The following is a 17,529-nucleotide window of genomic DNA, read 5'->3' as shown; positions in this document are numbered from 1 at the left end:
CATCCCTTCCTGTGATCTCTTCAGATAGGAAGCACAAATGAAAGAAGACCAAGAAACCCACCTTGTTTCAATTTATTCTTATTTAAAGTCCCTTTCAGATGACCACATGTCACAGGAAGTAAATCGGAGCGAAAGTTTATGTATTCGCAGACTCTGTTCTTCCATGAACCTAAAAGATAAGATTTTTGTTGCTGTTTTACTTTGAAATTATGCATGCTCCCATGTTCCTTTGTTGAGGTCCTTCCTAGGAAGGTAGAAGGGTATTTAAGAAAACTCAATTCCACAGATTTCTACAATTTCCGAATCTTTCTTTCAGGGGACAACGTGGTACATAATGACTGACAGTGCTTTAGCATTGGGTAGTAAGCCCTACTGAAGTAGCTCAAGACAAAGCCAGGGATGGTACTTGTATCTGATCTTGAAAGAGAAAAAGGATAATGAGGGGGCAGGCCCAAGAAGAAGATATCTGCTGCCTTTTGCTGTCTGTTCTTCACATCAGCTTTCCCTGTAATTAAGAAGAGAACTTGGGGGACACTAGGATTATGAGAATTGTACTGCGAGTGGGAAATGAAGATCTGACTCCATGTAAGTTGGAGTGAAAGGCCTTCAAACATACTCTTAGAAAATAAGTAGCTAAGCTTGCCCTTCCAACCAATATTGTAGAGCCACTAAGGTGGAGTGGGAGGGGAGCTGTCCTTGGTTCTGAGACTACATTTGAGAGAATTATACAATCATGACTGAAATGAATTGAGAAGGATGGTTCGTCTCATTTAGATGAGGACACTGAAGGAAAAGAGGTCAAGTGATTGTCCAGAGACCACACAGTTAAAGAGCAGGAAAGCCTTAAGACACAGGTCTACCCCTACTCTAGACCACTATAGTGTGTAATCTAAGGCATACATCCATATCTATACATATAGTCAATATTATCTAATATGAGGTACCATATTTTACTACATTTTATATATAACATATGTGTTCTCTCTCTCTCTCTCTCTCTCTCTATATATATTCTGTATTTGAAGCTACCAGAGATGCCAATATCTATATTATTAGCTACCAAAAACTAGATAGCTAATCTTATATTTAACTTTCATATTTCTATATTAATAAAATGCTAATTGAAATCAGTTTTTTGCTTACATCTCAAGCAGCACTGAAGTCCTAGTATTTGCCACACCCTTGTAATCTCTGAATTCAGATAATATTAGCAATAAATATATGAGATTTAGTTGATAATTACCTTCATCACAGAAACTAATACATTCCTAGAAAATTAAGACCCACTATAAGATCAAGTGAAGGCATGGTAGATCTCTTTTAGTAGAGAAAAACAAATGGTACTTCTGTGCATTCATGGAAGGCATATTACATTCTCCAAGTGAGATATTTGCTATGTATCACCATTTGTGCTCAAAGTGACAGTAAATGTTATTGTAAATGTTTTTTGTTATTGTAAATGTTTAGATAGACTTACTAAGATCTAAGAGACTAACCAAAAGAAGTCTTTTGGCTACTCTCCAAAACTTTTGCTTCAAGAAGTAACTACAGCTGGGTGCTGGTGGCTTATCTAATCCTAGCTACTCAGGAGGCTGAGATTTGAGGATCAGGTTCAAAACCAACCCAAGCAGAAAAGCCTCTGAGTCTCTTCACTAACCTACCAAAAAAGCTGTAAGTGAAGCTGTGACTGTAGCGGCACAGTGCTAGTCTTGAGCAAAAAGAAGCTCAGGGACAGTGCCTAGGCCCTGAGTTCAATCCCCAGGACATACCACCTTCCCCTCAAAAGAAGTGACTGAGGACTGACTTGGCAAATGCTACAGTAGAGAACGTTCTTCCCATTTGCAAGTTTAGGCTGTGCATGGGTATCTCAATGTTTACTATGATTCAGAGATACTGATTTTCTAAGCAGCAACACAATGTTTCTTCTTACTCCTATTTCATACTTCCACTCAATGATGTCATCTGGCAGAGCTACTCAGGGTCATGGAGATCCTGAGAGTAAACATTATTTTCAGATCACCCAGTCCTAAATACTAGAAATGGCACATCAGGCCACAAAATAAACCGAATCTTCATGCAAAATCAAACCCAAAGTGGAGCTACTCAGTATCATCCTTCTTTCAGTCTTCAGACTATAGATAATTACTGAAAAAGTTTCACCTATTCAAGACCAAATGCCTCTTGGGACCAGTATTGACAAGTGGAGAGGTCATATCCCAAGATCAGACAAGTGTCAGCCTTGCCAATTATCACTGACATTTAAGCAAGATGACAGCAGAGCACATAAAAGGTCCAGGAGAGTTGGCCAAGCTTGTGTAAGACACTAGGAGTTTCAATGTTAATAACCAAGGAAAACTACCAAAATGGTGGAGATGTGGTCCTGTAGGAGGCATATAACCTTTCACTCACTCTGGCTTCTTCCTTTAGACAGTGGAATCTCCAGGCAAGAGAAGGTCATTTATCCAGGTGTGGACCCCCAGGGAACTCCCTCCTCTCTCACCCACTATGCCATAGGACTGTGAAAAGCGAGTACCTCTCTGGGTGTCTCTCACCCTGTGGTCTATATTCACAGCCCAATGAGAAGACATTCAGATGGTTTATTCTCACTGCTCTTTCCCTGCCTAGGCAGGCTAGGCACCAAAGCTCTGGCCAACCAGAACATTGGGCAATTCAGAGAATACAGAGTTCTTTCTTGCAGATTTTCTGTCTCTGTGTGGTTACATCTTTTATGGGACTGGTAGATATGTTGGATTTACTTCTCATCAGACCTGTTTGAACCTGTAATTGAGGGGGCGCAGAGGAGAATTTTTTGCCCAAAATCTCATCCTCAGCTCTTACCCTCTTGTGGGGCTAGGTCTACAGGTTTGAGCCACCAGAGCCCAGCTGAAAGGCTGTACCTCTTCCAAAAGAAATCAAGCTGTGGTACCTGACACCTAACCCTCTTCCTTGCAATGCAACTAATGAGTGCATGTCATAGAAGAAACAGAACCTTCATTTCCAATGTTACCACACACTCGGGCTTGTCAAGCAAACCTTCCATGTCATTGCCTTACTTCCACCTTCCCAATCCTACATGGGCCCAAACCAATTATAGTAAATAGAGGTAGGCCCAAGAGACAACAGAGATGATGAAGCCATGCTACTCCACTTCTCACGGCCCAGCCAAGGGCTTGTCCAGACTTAGGATGGGAGGTACTTTAGGTTAGAAAAAGAATATTGATTGGTAGAAATGTAAGCTTGCTTAACCACGCTGGAAAGCAGTATGGAGGCTCCTCAAAAAACTAAACATAGAACTACCCCATGATCCAGCAATTCCACTCTCAGGCATTTATCCAATAGAGCATAAACAAGGTCACAGTAAAGCCACCAGCACAACCATGTTCACTGCAGCACTATTCACCATAGCCAAGATATGGAATCAGCTCAGATGTCCCTCAGTGGATGAATGGATCAAGAAAATGTGGTGTATATACACAATGCAATTCTACTTATCCTTCAGAAAGAATGATATTGTACCATGGGTAAGGAAATAGAAAGACTTGACATATATATTAAGTTAATTAAGCCAGACCCAGAGAAACACAAGTTGCATGGTTTCCCTCATTTGTGGTAGTTAGACACAATGGTTAGTATACAGTTACAAATGAATTAAGTGATGTGTAATAGACTCTAAGGAGAGCTCAAATAGTATAATTCTTTGAAAGACCAAGTCAAAGCCTACCAAAATGAATACCAGGAAATGGGTACTTGCAAGGATGGGGAACAAGGGGAGAAGGGTAAGAGAATGAAGTGATGAAGAAAGGAGAATACAGTCAAGAATTCATTGTATATACCTCAAGATTGGAAAAAAAATATGGGAAGGGGTAGGTCAAAGAGATGTTAAAATGTTGAAGGGATGACACAGATCAAAATGCATTGTATACACCCTGCTTAGTTAAATGGAAAAAACAATCCAATACATATCCTAAAAAATAAGAAGAATGAGGGTAAGTTTGGGTTGGGAGGGGTGGGTGGGACTGGAAAGTGGTGGCATTGATCAAGCTACACTGTATTCACAAACTGCTTTGGTGAATAGCAACTCCTTTCTATAACTACTGAAGATAATAAAAAATAAATTTTATTTTCTTGTAATAATGCTATACAGAGCAGTTACAGTTACATCAGTAATAAGTACATTTCTTGTCAAGCAATAAAAATGTTTTAAAGAAAAAATATTGTTTGGTGTCTGGTTTTTGAAACAAGATCTTGCTAAATAGCATCTACCACCATACCTACCTTGAAATAGCAATAATAGGTTAGAGAGGGCTCTAACCACATGGCCTTCCCAAAACAAGAAAAAGCTGGAAGGTTAAAAAAGCAGATATAATTCAAAGGGGGGAAATTATGTCTTGGGCAGATAAGATCTAAGACTGCAAATGGCTTCACTTTTGTTTAATTCCATTCTTCTGAGTGGACAAATAAGAACATAGGTTCCCCAATACATTAGCACACTCTCTACTAGTTTCAGAGAAAAGGAAAGCCAGACCTGACTTTGTCATGTTTATTTTCCTTTTCCTGGAGGGCATCTGGCCATCAGCTGTGTTGTTACCTAGGAACAGACACAGGAAAATACAGAGTTTGGTGGAACAACAGCTGGGAACAAAAGACAGCCCTAGGTTTACTGCTGGATCCTTCTCTCTAAACTCTCAGTCAAGAAAATGAAGCACAAACAGACTTCTGGGCTTCTGCTACTAATAGAAGAGGGCTCAACTTTTACAGCACAATCCAGACTTCATTGTACTGTGAAAAAAAGCCTCTGAGAATTTGTCTACATAAACAGAAGTTTAAATGAAAATTCTATATTAATTCACTTCAAAGAATGTTATTTTGAAAATGTATATTCCTAAAATGGATGCAACTTTCACTTTTCTTTCCAAACAATAATGTACACATCCACCAATCAGGCAGCCATATAATTGTCAAGAATGTATGACACATCATTTGGCAAAAATTAATCATTTTAATAAGATTCTAAAATGTTGGTTATTTACTCTTTCAAAATTGACAAATTAAGAGAAATGAGCTTTCATTGGCTAGGAGAAGAGAATTCTCTAGACTATTACTAAAAAAAAAGACTTTAGGAAATATATGTATATAATCATTATCAGAAAGTGAGAAAATAAAGTTAATTTATCCAAAAATATCTCCCAAGGGTTGTAGGCATGGCTCAGTTGGTAGAGTGCCAATGAGTAAAATTGTCAGGTACCAAGTTCGAATTGTGGACTCAGACATATATATATATATATATATATATATATATATATATATATATATATATATATATATGAACATCATCTCTATTCTAATTACCAAAGGTAACCAATAAACATATTTCAATGGATGAACTGTCATTGATTTTTCTATTTGGCATACCTATGTCTTTATATATGCATACATACATAAACACATGTGTACAGATCTGATTTATATGTATATAAATGCATATATACATACGTGTGTGTGTGTGTGTATATATATATATGTTCTAGGTTTTTCTCCGGGAATATGTTTTCTGTGTGGGTTTATGTGTCTGTTGGTGTGGGGATGGGTGGATATGTTGTTGTAGTAGTGATGAGGTTTGGCTCAGGGCCTCCCACTTGCAGGCAAGCACTCTACTATGTGAGCCATCTCCTGCCCCAGCTCTTTTAGCTTTTATTTTTCAGATATAGTCTTGAACTTTTGCCTGGGGCCACCCGTGCACCTCAACCCTCCTATGTCTATCTCTTGAAAAGCTGGAATTGTAGGTGCTGCCACAGTGCTTGGCCATATAGTACTTTTAAAATAATACTTTTTCAGGCTGGGAAGGTGGTTCAGTGGTAGAGAGCTTGCCTCACATGCAAGAAGCCCTGGGCTCAATCCCTCAGTACCACATACACAGAAAAAAGGCAGAAGTGGCACTGTGGCTTAAGTGGTAGAGTGCTAGCCTTGAGGAAAAAGAAGTTCAGGGATAGTGCCCAGGCCCAGAGTTCAAGCCCCAGGACTAGCAAATAATAATAATATACTTTTTCATGGCAAAAGTTTACAGGTTTAATATTTTTAATAGACATCTATATTCTTAAGCGACAAAGAGAAATATGAACATCATCTCTATTCTAATTACCAAAAGTAACCAATAAACATATTTCAATGGATGAACTGTCATTGATTTTTCTATTTGGCATACCTATGTCTTTACATATGCATACATACATAAACACATGTGTACAGATCTGATTTATAGGTATATAAATGCATGCTTTCAAAAATATGTATGCTTATCTGTGTATTTTTACAACATGTGCATATATTCACACATATAAACAGCCTACCTACTTCATTTAGCATTCATTGAACTATCTTCTGTAATTAATTTAAAAAAATTGAGCCAGGAAAGAAGACACATACTGAGAATGGTAACAACTCCCCATCCACTCAGTACCGTATGCTTCTGGATTATTTCAAATATGAAAAATAAACCATTTTAAACAGTCGTTGTGTGTCCAGGCCTCTTCGTTACAGCATCTTAGCCTATGTTCTAACCAAAACAGTGGCTACCAAGTTACCATGGCCCTCAGGAAATTACAGGCCTTAGAGCATACATGACACCATCCCTTAATAAATTTCAAAGGTATAACTACTTTGCTTTGCCTACTTACCTTTTTTATATGTATTTTGTGGCCTTCTCCTTTTTATTTTTGTCCACTTATGCCCTTTCTTCCTTCCTTCAAACCAAAGAAAGTAAAGTTAATCATGTAGAACTCTTAATAGAATTCTCCAAGTCTTCTATGTCAATAGTATTTGAATATTGTTTTCAACCTTTGGTCCACTGGAACAAGCAAAATTCTTAACACTCAGCACAGAAACGTTGTTGATAATAGAATTAAATTCTAACTTTGGTCATGGATTTGGGAGAGACTCTTCCTTTGACATGTTGTAAAGAATGGACAATGAACTCCATCTTTAGGCTGAATGACAGCTGAATGACAGACATATATATCAGTATGTTCCCCCTTTCAAATAGTTGTCATGAAAACTTAAGACGTGTTAGGAGAAGGCATATCTCAGGCTGGTTATGTATTGGATAATATGCTTTGTTAGGAGTTGAGTGCCAAATTCCACTTGGATGTGGAGTTCTCATTAAATAATCTCTTATAGTTTTTGACACATATTTAATTTAGCCCTTGAAGAACCTGGAGGACTTGGACACCTAACTGAGTGGCACTGGCTGAGTGGAGAATGTGTCTGAGTATCATCCAATGTGGTAACAACCAGTGACTAGAGTTCTACTTGCTCAAGTGAACACCTACCATATGGTGGGAAGCCCTGCCACTCTCCCATGTGAGGTGCCCATTTGGGGTGAGTCAACTCAATGTCCAAGACAGACATGAAAGGAAGGGAGGGAAGGAGGAAGAAAAAGGAAGGGAAGGAAGGAAAGGAAAGGAAAGAAGGGAAGAAAGGAAAGGAAGGGAAAGAAGGGAAGAAGGGAAATAAGAAAGAAGGAAGGAAAGAAGGAAGGAAGGAAAGAAGGAGAAAAGGGCCAGCCTAGACTCCAAGCTCTTCAAGAACCAGGGAATTTGACCAGTGGCATATTTGCTTTCTATCACTTCAAGTATTAACTGAAGTAATCTTGTGACTTTGTAGGTTCTTCACTCACAGAAATTCTCTTAGGTCTGGGCCCAGTTCCCTGACTAGGCTATGCTGATGCTTGTGTCCACTGGTGTGGCTGCTCATCCTTAGAGCCAGCAATGCAGAGCTCCTAAAGGATGTGGTCTCTCCTCTTGGCTGGCAAAACTCAAACCATTGGGCTTTTGTCCACACATCTTGGATGTGTGTCTGTTGTTTAAGAAACCACAACTGGTAGCTTGACGACTCTAGGGCCAAGCACTATAGAAATAAATTATGGTTGTTCACTGACCTGACAGGTCACCCATGGAATCTTGAGGGGTGTCTGTTCTCTACTAATGGAGACTGACACTGCATTTCTCATGTGGACTCCAGTACTGCACACTAGGCGTGTGGCTCCGGCTGTCAGTGAAGGAGCAATACCACAAGGCACTTTGTCCCTGCCTGTTCCTGGCACATTGGTCAGGCTTCGGAGCCTGTTTGGGGGCTTTCAGTGGCACCTGAATGCTGTTGGCACTGCTTGTGGATGTAGATTAGCCGACTGGCTATGCCACTGTCACCCTAGAAACTCATCAGTGACATGAGCCTGCCTGTCAAGTCCATTGGCAACCTGATAATAATATGGTCTTCATATATTAAAACAAAATCTTGCCAAACACCTGAGTTCAAGCCCCAGGACCAGCATGTGTGTACACACACACACACACACACACACACACACACACACTTTTCAACAGTGCTCTAAGGGCTTGACTCTCCATCCCTCATCTCCCCTGTGCACACATCTATATTGGGTGGTTTGCTTGCTGAAGGGAGCATACAGATGCCTAGAAAAGGACCCATCCCTTCCTGGGGAGAGATCAGACAAAAAATGGAAGGGGGGAGATACAGGGGATATGTGGACATATTTTTAACATTCAGGCTTGTGTTCTATGTCTCTGTATATACTCCTGGAGCCACACCTCCAGCCTGCTTTGTGGGGTATTTTGTTGTTGTTGTTGTTATTTGTCAGCCGTGGGGCATCAACTCTGGGCTTGGGCGCTGTCCCTGTGCTTTTCAGCTCAAGGCGAGCACTCTACCCTTTGAGCTACAGTGCCACTTCTGGTTTTCTATTGGCTTATTGGAGATAAGAGTCTCCCAGACTTTCCTGCCCTGGCTGGCTTTGAACCTTGATCCTCAGATCTCAGTCTCCTGCGTAGCTAGGATTACAGGCGTGAGCCACCGGCACCCGGCTTATGTTGGTTTTCTGAAGACAGAGTCTCACAGACTTTTCTACCCAGATTATCTTTGGACTATGATCTTCCAGGTCTCAGCCTCCTGAGTAGGCATAAGCCACCAGCACCCAGCTGTGTTTCCATTTCTTAAGGCCCACAGAATTACACTGAGTGCACCAAGATTATCCACAATAATGCCCCTGTTCCCTAGCTTAAAGATGTTTGTAAAAGCCTGTTTTCCAGATTAGATGGCAGATTATAGGACCCAATGCTTTATATAGACACCTTTGAGAGACATCACTGTATTGTAAATAATAATAAAAATAGTGAAAATTATAACCCTAGAATTTTAAAGTAAACTTATCAGTAACATCAGAACCAAGTTAAAAAAAAACTCATTTGTTTTTACTTCTTTTCCGCTTGAGTTTTCTTGTAGTAGTGTCATTCTCAACATCTGCGTTATCTAGAAAATAACCAACAATAGTGAAGAAATCAATAAACAAATCAATAAATAAGTCATAAATCTTCAGGGCATATACTGAAGAAGGCTTGAATTCAGAATGATGCTAGGGTCATTCCTTTCTTGTAGACAAACCCCAAATCCTACTGAACTGAAAACAAGGGACTTTGAAAAACACTTTCCAAGGATGTGACCCTTCAAAAAATAAAGGACTGGTGTTAGGGACCAGTAGCAGAGGAGGTGGGGACAAGAGAGGGTGATAAGGGTGAAGATGTGTGAAAATGTCATAAGGAAACCAGTCACCGTGTTAAAAAAAATTAAGGAAAAAGTTTTAACTATCCATTTACTTCAGTTGCTTCAGTAAGATGCTTTCTAAGATGATAAGGGATTTCTCTACAATATTCTTCACTTCCTTCTGAGTCTTCACTAGCAGACCAACCCATTAGCATCCACATTTCTGTAACCAAATCCTTGAGACATTCTAAGCCTTTCCTTGCATGTATTTAAAAAAGAAATTGGGTTGGGAAGGTGGCTCACTGGTAGAGTGCTTGCCTTGCAATCATGAAGCCATGGGTTCAATTCCTCAGCACCACATAAGCAGAAAAAGTCAGAAGTGGCGCTGTATCTCAAGTGGTAGAGTGCTAGCCTTGAGCTGAAGAACCCAGGCCAAGAGTTCAGGCCCCATGACCAACCAAAAAAGAGAGAGAAAGAGAGAGAGAAAGAAAGAAATTGTGTGTGTGTGTGTGTGTGTGTGTGGCTTGAACTCAAGGCCTAGGCACTATTCATGAGCGTCTTTTACTCAATGCTAGTGCTCTACCACTTAGATCCATAGCTCCACTATTGGTTTTTGGTGGTTAATTGGAGATAAAAGTCTTATGGGGACTTTTCTATTGGAACTAGCTTTGAACCCTGATTCTCATCAGCCTCTTGAGTAGCTAGGATTACAGGCATGAGCCACCAGGGCCCAGCCAGCTATTTAAAATTCAGCCTCTACTAATTCCTCAATTTCAAAACCACTTCTACATTTTTTGGGAAAGTGTTATAGCTGCACCCCACTTCTCAATGTAGTAAGTTGTTGCCTAAAGATGGGAATACATTCCAAGAAATGTTATTCCACCCTATTGAGTTCTTAAAGATTGTCACATATATTAAATAAGATTTTGTGTGTATGTGTGTACAAAATGTATGGGAGCCTCTTACGGTAATAAATGTCATGCTGACAGGCCTGGGATAAGAATATGCATTGCACTGAGAAGAGTGGATGCAGTTGGGCGCCAGCGGCTCACACCTGTAATCCTAGCTACTCAGGAGGCTGAGATATGAGAGCTGGTGTTGGAAGCTAGGTGGGACAGAAAAGTCCCCATGAGACTCTTATTTCCAATTAACCAGTCGAAAACTGGAAGTGGAGCTGTGGTTCAAAGTGGTAGAGGGCTAGAAATTCAGGAAGAGCACCCAAGTTCTGAGTTCAAGCTCACAACTGACAAGAGGAAAACGAGAGGGAGGAGGAGGAGGAAGAGGAAAAGAGGGGGGAGGAGGAGGAAAGGGGAGGAAGGGGAGAAGGGGAAGGAGGGAGAGGAGGAGAATAGAGCTGAAATCTAAAGTATTTCATCCTGACAGTTAAGAAGTAGGACTTGCTGTCTATTAACAGAGACCTTTCTATGGGTGTAACGAAAGGACATAATTCTCTACCAGTGTAGATCCATTTGCCTTTCTCAAGTTTCAGAAAAGATCAGTGTGACTCAATGCATCAATATAGTAAACAAGATAAATGTCCTTTTTTTTGTCTTTCCTGGAGCTTGAGCTCAGGGTCTGGGCACTATCCCTGAGCTTTTTGCTCAAGGCTCTCCCTCTACCACTTGAGCCTCAGCTCCACTTCTGGCCTTTTTGGTAGTTTATTGAAAATGAGTATCTCACAGACTTTCTGACCTGGGCTGGTTTAGAACTGTGATCCTCAGATCTCAGCTTCCTGAGTAGCTAGACTTATAAGGTGTGAACTATCTACACCCAGCTGATAAATGTTATTGTCTAAGAGTATGTTGTGGAATCAGGTGCTGGCAGCTCACACCTGTAATCATAGCTACTCACTAGGTTGAAATCTAAGGACCATGGTTCAAAGCCAGTGGGGGCAGGAAAGTCCATGAGACTCTTATCTCCAATAAACTACTCAGAAGAAGCCTGAAGTGGAACTGTGGTTCAAGTGGTAGAGTGCTAGCCTTGAGCAAAAAGAAACTTAGGGACAGTGCTTAGGCCCTGAGTTCAAGCCATGGGACTGGCACCAAAATCAAAATAAAAACAAAACAAAACAAAAAGAGTACATTGAGTACATTCTACAACACCAACCATACAGAAATAACAGAGCCTGTTTGGTTCAACGTGATTTTATGAAAGTTTCTTTCTTCCTCACTGTTCTCAGAAGAGGACTGAGCCCACCCCCCACATAGCCCTTGGGCGGCCTTACCCTGTGTGTCGTGCACTTGGCTACTTTCCATCTTTTCTTCTGGGCCTTCTGGCACACACTTCGTGGAACACATGACACAAGGACACTGCTCATTTCCACGTGCTGATTGCTCTGTTTCTGGGCCAAAATTGTGATTTATGAAGACTTTTCACTTATCCAGCAACCCTCTTTCCTCTACCTTCAGAAGTCTTCCCTCCTCTGAAATCCTCTCCTCTCATTGCTCCTCCTTCTGTCTCTTCCTTTAAGTTTCACTTTTTTTTGTCCATCCTGGGGCTTCAACTCTGGGCCTGGGCACTGTCCCTGAGCTCCTTTTGCTCAAGGCTAGCAGCTAACACTTGAGCCACAGCACCACTTCTGGCTTTTTCAGTGATTAATTAGAGCTAAGAATCTCATGGAGTTTCCTGCCCAGGATGGCTTGGAACCATGATCCTAAGATCTCAGCCTCTTGAGTAGCTAAGATTACAGGCAGGAGCCACTGACTCTTGGCAAGTTTCACTTAAAATTTTTTTGCTATTATAAAAGTGATATACAGAGGGATTCCTGTGTGTAAGTTAGGAAATAAGTATGTTTCTTTTTGGACAATGTCACCCCTGAATTTCCCTTTTTTCTTCTGTCTTTCCTTCCATGTAAGAACTGTATCCAGTTTGGTTAGTTTTAAGCCTATAATTACTTGGCCATTATAAGAAGATGTTCTTTTTTTTTTTTTTGGTTGGTCTTGGGGCTTGAACTCTGGACTTGGGCGCTATCCCTGTGCTCTTCAGCTCAAGGCAAGCACTCTACCACTTGAGCCACAGCGCCACTTCTGGTTTTCTTGTGGTTTATTAGAGATAAGAGTCTTAAGGACTGGGGCTGGGAAGGTGGCTCAGTGGTAGAGCGCTTGCCTTACATGCCTGAGGCCCTGGGTTCGATTCCCTAGCCCCACATAAACAAAAAGAAAAAAAGCTGGAAGTAGCGCCGTGGCTCAAGTGATAGAGAGCTAGCCTTGAGCTGAAGAGCTGAGGGACATTGCCCAGGCCCAGAGAAAGAGTCTCAAGGACTTTCCTGCCCAAGCTGGCTTTGAACTATGATCCTCAGACCTCAGGCTCCTGAGTAGCTAGGATTACAGGCATGAGCCACTGGCGCCCAGCTAGAAGTAGGAGCTTCTGACCCTCTTTCTTCACTCATTGGGTGATGATCTGACGCCATGGACACTAATGAAAACGAGAAAATTACTGTCGGTGGATCCTAAGACAGAGCCCAGAGAAGAGTGCCCCTGGTCAACATGGTGACAGATATCCTAAACAGAGGGACCTGCTCTCTGGACGAAAAAACATACCTGAGATTCAACAGAGCTGCTGCTTTTTCCACATTATGGCTCATTCACCTTGTCTGCTATGACTATTTTCCTACTTGTAACTGTAAGAATTATTTAAGTTCTTATCTTCCAGTATAAAAATTTAAATGTTTTTTGAAAGTAATTTAAGTAGCTACCAGCCAGGTACTGGTGGTAGCTCACACCTGTAAGCTTAGTTACCCAGGAGCCTGAAATCTGAGGATAGCAGATCAAAGCCAGGCTGGGCAGGAAAATCTATATGACTCATTTCCTATTTTACAGGAAAAAGCCCAAAGAAGAGCTGTGGCTCAAGTGTTAGAGCACTAACCTTGAGCACAAAAGCTCAGGACCTGAGTTCAAGCCCCAGGAGCAGCACCTAGGCCCTGAGTTCAAGCCCCAGGACAAGCACACAAAAAAGTAGCTATCAGAACCAGTTTTAAACCCAGTGATTACTTACATCACAAGCCACATTTCTGAAAGCCAGCCAATAGGAGACAATCCTGCTGGTCTGAAATCCACTTCATCAACAACAGCCTCCCTCCAAAACTGAATGGTAGTTACATACCAATCCATTCACAAATACTCCTGCTTCTGGAAGTCTGCAAGGTCCTTCCATGCTTTCCAAACCCCACCTAAAATCAGTGCTGTCCTTTCTCATTGAGGGGCTACCCACAGAGTGGCGCCCTCCCCCAGCTGCTTGGTTTAGCAAGCTTTTAGCTTCAGAAACAGAATGGTGGCCTCTCCCTTCAAACTTTGCTTAGGAACATCTTATGGGACCCATGGAGCAGCAGGTGTGAATGCCAGACCTCTTAAGCCTGGCACCTAGTCTTCTGCCCTACTGCCAAAGCAAATCTATTCTTAACAACTTGAGCTCTGACTTGTTCCAGCCAGCTGATTTCTGAATTTTTCCAGTTTAAAGATGGACACAACTCAGATATACATCAATTTGACTTTGTTGGAAATACAGCACTTAACAAATATTCTGTTCCCTTTTTCTTGTTTTTTTTTTTTTGTCGGTGGTGGGGCTTGAACTATTCTTTTCTTGAGTAAGGAAGCTGTTGACTGGTGAGATGGGGCTGTATGACAGATGGTCAGCTAGACATTACTAAGAGCAGTTAGGTCAAAAGGTCATTCTGCCACCGATTGTGACCAAAAAGACTGGTGTATTTTCAGATGAGTTGGGTGTGGGATTTTCCCCAAGAACCATTTCTGCATAGGGATTTCTCAGACTGAGCAGCGTGGAGGGAAGGGGGATGAGAGTAGAGGGGTGAGTGAGCCAAGGGGCACACTGGGTTATGAGAACAGGGCAGATTCCCATCAGTACTCGTTACCTAACTTAAGAAACTGCAATCGCTCCATCTATCACCTTTATAATAACTATTTTAAGAAGAAAAAAAATGAGCTCTAACTCAGTGTGATAGCACAAGCCTACAACCCCAGTAATCAGGAGGTGGAGATAGGATGACCTTGAGTTCCAGGTGAGCTTGAGCTACGGAGCTGGCTGCTCCCTTTCCATCTTTAGTTTTGTTTGGTATTAGTGGTAGCCGCTTGGCTTATGAGAACACATTTTCACTGCCACACTACGGTCTCTGCTTCTCTTGATTCGGGACTTTCCTAACATTTCCTGTCTGTCTGATTTTCTTACTCTTCTTAAGGGATGCATTCTATTATTTGCATTGCTTCTGTGTTCATCTTCTTCAGCTCCACTCTTCTGGCTGTCTTCTATAACTGCCATATTTTCTAATGCTCTATTTTTTTCCTTCTCTTTTACTAAGCATCTTTAATGGCTGAATGACATCATGTCCACTGAACCCTAGAAGAAGGCCCTCCTGGATACCTGAAGGCCCCTGGGCTTTCCAATTGAGCTCAGACCATGGGACTTCCCATCAACCCATACCAGCCTGACAGAATCAGAGCCAGAAGCTGATCTTGGTGGCTTGTCACTCTTGGGTCTCATAAGACACCTGTACCTTCACTACTTGTGTGTTTCTAGTTCTTCGGAAGAATAACAACACTGCTCTATTTAAGTCTTAAAGTTCTGGGAGATAAAGATATCATGTTTACCCAAGTTGGGGGAGGGCAATCCTGTATGACAATGACATGAAGATTGCTGAGCAAAGGGCTGGAAAGGTGGCTCAGTGTTAGAATGCTTACCTTGCATGCATGAGGCCCTGGGTTCAATTCCTCAGCACCACATACGCAAAGAAAAAAGTCAGAAGTAGTGCTGTGGCTCAAGTGGTAGAGTGCTAGCCTTGAGCTGAAGAGCTGAGGGACAGCGCCCAGGCCCAGAGTTCAGACCCCAAAACCGGACCCCCCAAAAAATAATAACATTAGGATGTAAATAATAGTGAATCTGAAATCTCTCAGTTAAATAGTATGTTAGTGTTTCTCTGAAGGCTTCATCAAGTTTGTGACAAAATAATAAAAGTGATCAACCAGCAAAGGAATGCAGAGCTTTTGGACTTCCATGGAGGGAAGGGTGAGTAGGGACAGAAGTTGTCTTATGCAATCAAATAATTGTAGTAGTAGATACAGAGCAATGAACGCAAAGGGGTCCTCTGTAATCCCATCCCATTTCTGAACTAACCTAGCATACAAGAAGGCCTTAAATCATGGAATTACCAAGACTTATCATCTTCCTGAATGGCCCAAAAAGTCCAATAAGGCTATTGACATTGGGAAGTGTGTTCAGCAGAAAACCACCAAGAAATGCTAGCTTGTAATTTGGTCTCCCACCAATGTATTGATGACTCCCTCCTCCCTCCCCTCCCTTACCAGCCCCATGTCTTGGTGGTGAGCACAAGTCACCCAGGGGCTTTTCTCCATCAAATGTTGGAAACAAGGATGGCTGCCAGCTGAAGAAACTGATGAAATCCCTTAGAGGACTCCTCATAGACACAAGGAAGGTCATAGCAGCTAAGAACAAGGTGGGGGGATGTCCCTCTGCTCAGACTCTGATGCAGTGGCTAAAGTAGGCTCTGGAGGTGGAAGACTGGCCACAGCCCTTCCTTCCCTCCCTCAACGACTTGGACCCACCCATTTCTCCTGCCTGAGTTCTTTGGGAAGGGGACCAAGTAGAAGGAAAGATGGTGGGGTAAGCCCCTTCCTGCAGGCAGAGAAAAGCCAAGACTCCTTTAGTTTCCTGGAAAAATTGAAGGTACAATTAATTACCTTCTGTGCTACCTGGTGGTTGGCTGAGCATCTTCTCAGCTGCTCCCTCATTAGTCATCTGGAAAACACTGGGGTCACAGGACACTGAAGAGGAACACAGATAGCACTGACCATGCAGAAGGACCAGGAAACACATCCCCACATGCTCAGATGGAACCAGCAAGTTCCCAGAAAATAAGGGGGGCTCAGGGATCGCAATCATAACACTGAATCTTGACAAAGATTCAATGAAAGAGTGAAAAGGAAAAAAGCACCATCTTGTCTCGATAGTCACTATTTCAATATGTACACACGAGGTCTACCAGTAAGGGTGGTGCTGTCAGGAAGAGGACTCCTACGGATTCTGCCTTGTGTTTCCCACTAAAGGCTCTCGTCATTTGTGAGTGCTGGCTGGAGTGGGTCCCAGTGGGCTCCAAGCAGCCCCCTCTGTGCCCAGCAACTGACCCCCAGGGCCCATGGCTAGAAACACCTTCTTTCCTTACCTGGCCCATTTCTGGGTGGGGAGCACAAGGCATCCTGGGGCTCCTTTTCTGGATTGATTTCCAAGCCAGCAGTGTCTCTCTCTGCAGAGAAAAACAAAAGCCTTCGCTATTTAACCAGGATCTTAATGTGACAAAAGTGACAGTGAAGACGGGGAACATCGAGCGTCTCCCAGGTAAGGCCACTGCCTCCAGACCCTGCTGGGCCACCTTTGGGTCAGCTGGCCTAGAGGTGGACACACATTGGTCACCCTCTCCAGCTCACTTCCTCAGAGCCCTGCTGTCCGCACTCTGCCTCTTCCCTCCCCTCCTGCATGTAGTCTCTGCCTCTGCCCCTGCTTCTGGCTGCCAGCATCTCCAGTGTTTCTTTGAATGTGTTTCTGCCTCCTTGGCTCCGGTCTCTGTCTCTTCTTCCCAAATTAAGTCAGTAGCCAAATGAGTCAGGCTGTAGAGTCACACTTTGTCACAAGTCCCTCCTCTTACAAAGAGGTGCCTTTTAACAAAGTAGTTTGTGAATACAATGCATCTTGATGAACTGGTGTCTAGTTCATTTGAAAATAGGTAAATCATTTTGCTTGCAATGTAATCTGGAATAGCTCATATCATGTACTTGATGAGATGTCCCTGTTTGGATCAGTGCTTGGTTGGTATGACGGGTATGCCATGCCTGGCTAACACACCATCTGCATTTAGAACCAAATGCAGCAGCCTTTCTGCTGTTGGTCATGGGCCCCTGCCATAGCCCCTGTCTCCTCCTATAGAACAAGGGCTTTCTCTCTGTACTCTCACTATGA

The 17,529-nt window shown here is 42.3% G+C and overlaps 1 protein-coding gene across 8 annotated transcripts in view; it reads right to left on the bottom strand.

Annotated features, from left to right (window-relative positions):
* Window positions 1-17,529, bottom strand: part of LOC105980807 (nuclear body protein SP140-like) — a 54,954-nt gene that overhangs the window by 16,796 nt on the left and 20,629 nt on the right. For 6 of the 8 annotated variants that reach the window (XM_013009762.1, XM_013009747.1, XM_013009787.1 and 3 more), the window contains exons 7-12: window positions 16,739-16,819; window positions 16,257-16,340; window positions 11,774-11,890; window positions 9,265-9,318; window positions 6,675-6,740; window positions 62-169 (exon numbers count right to left, since the gene is read on the bottom strand). In XM_013009762.1, coding sequence (XP_012865216.1) covers window positions 62-169; window positions 6,675-6,740; window positions 9,265-9,318; window positions 11,774-11,890; window positions 16,257-16,340; window positions 16,739-16,819 — 510 coding nt within the window. The remainder of the gene's footprint in view (window positions 1-61; window positions 170-6,674; window positions 6,741-9,264; window positions 9,319-11,773; window positions 11,891-16,256; window positions 16,341-16,738; window positions 16,820-17,529) is intronic. The other 2 variants (XM_013009755.1, XM_013009780.1) reach the window with 2 other exon arrangements.

Source organism: Dipodomys ordii, unplaced genomic scaffold (genome assembly GCF_000151885.1).
Source record: "Dipodomys ordii isolate 6190 unplaced genomic scaffold, Dord_2.0 Scaffold1, whole genome shotgun sequence".
NCBI classification, from domain to species: domain Eukaryota; kingdom Metazoa; phylum Chordata; class Mammalia; order Rodentia; family Heteromyidae; genus Dipodomys; species Dipodomys ordii.
The sequence above is the reverse complement of the archived record's forward strand: the minus strand, read 5'-3'. Positions and strand labels throughout refer to the sequence as shown.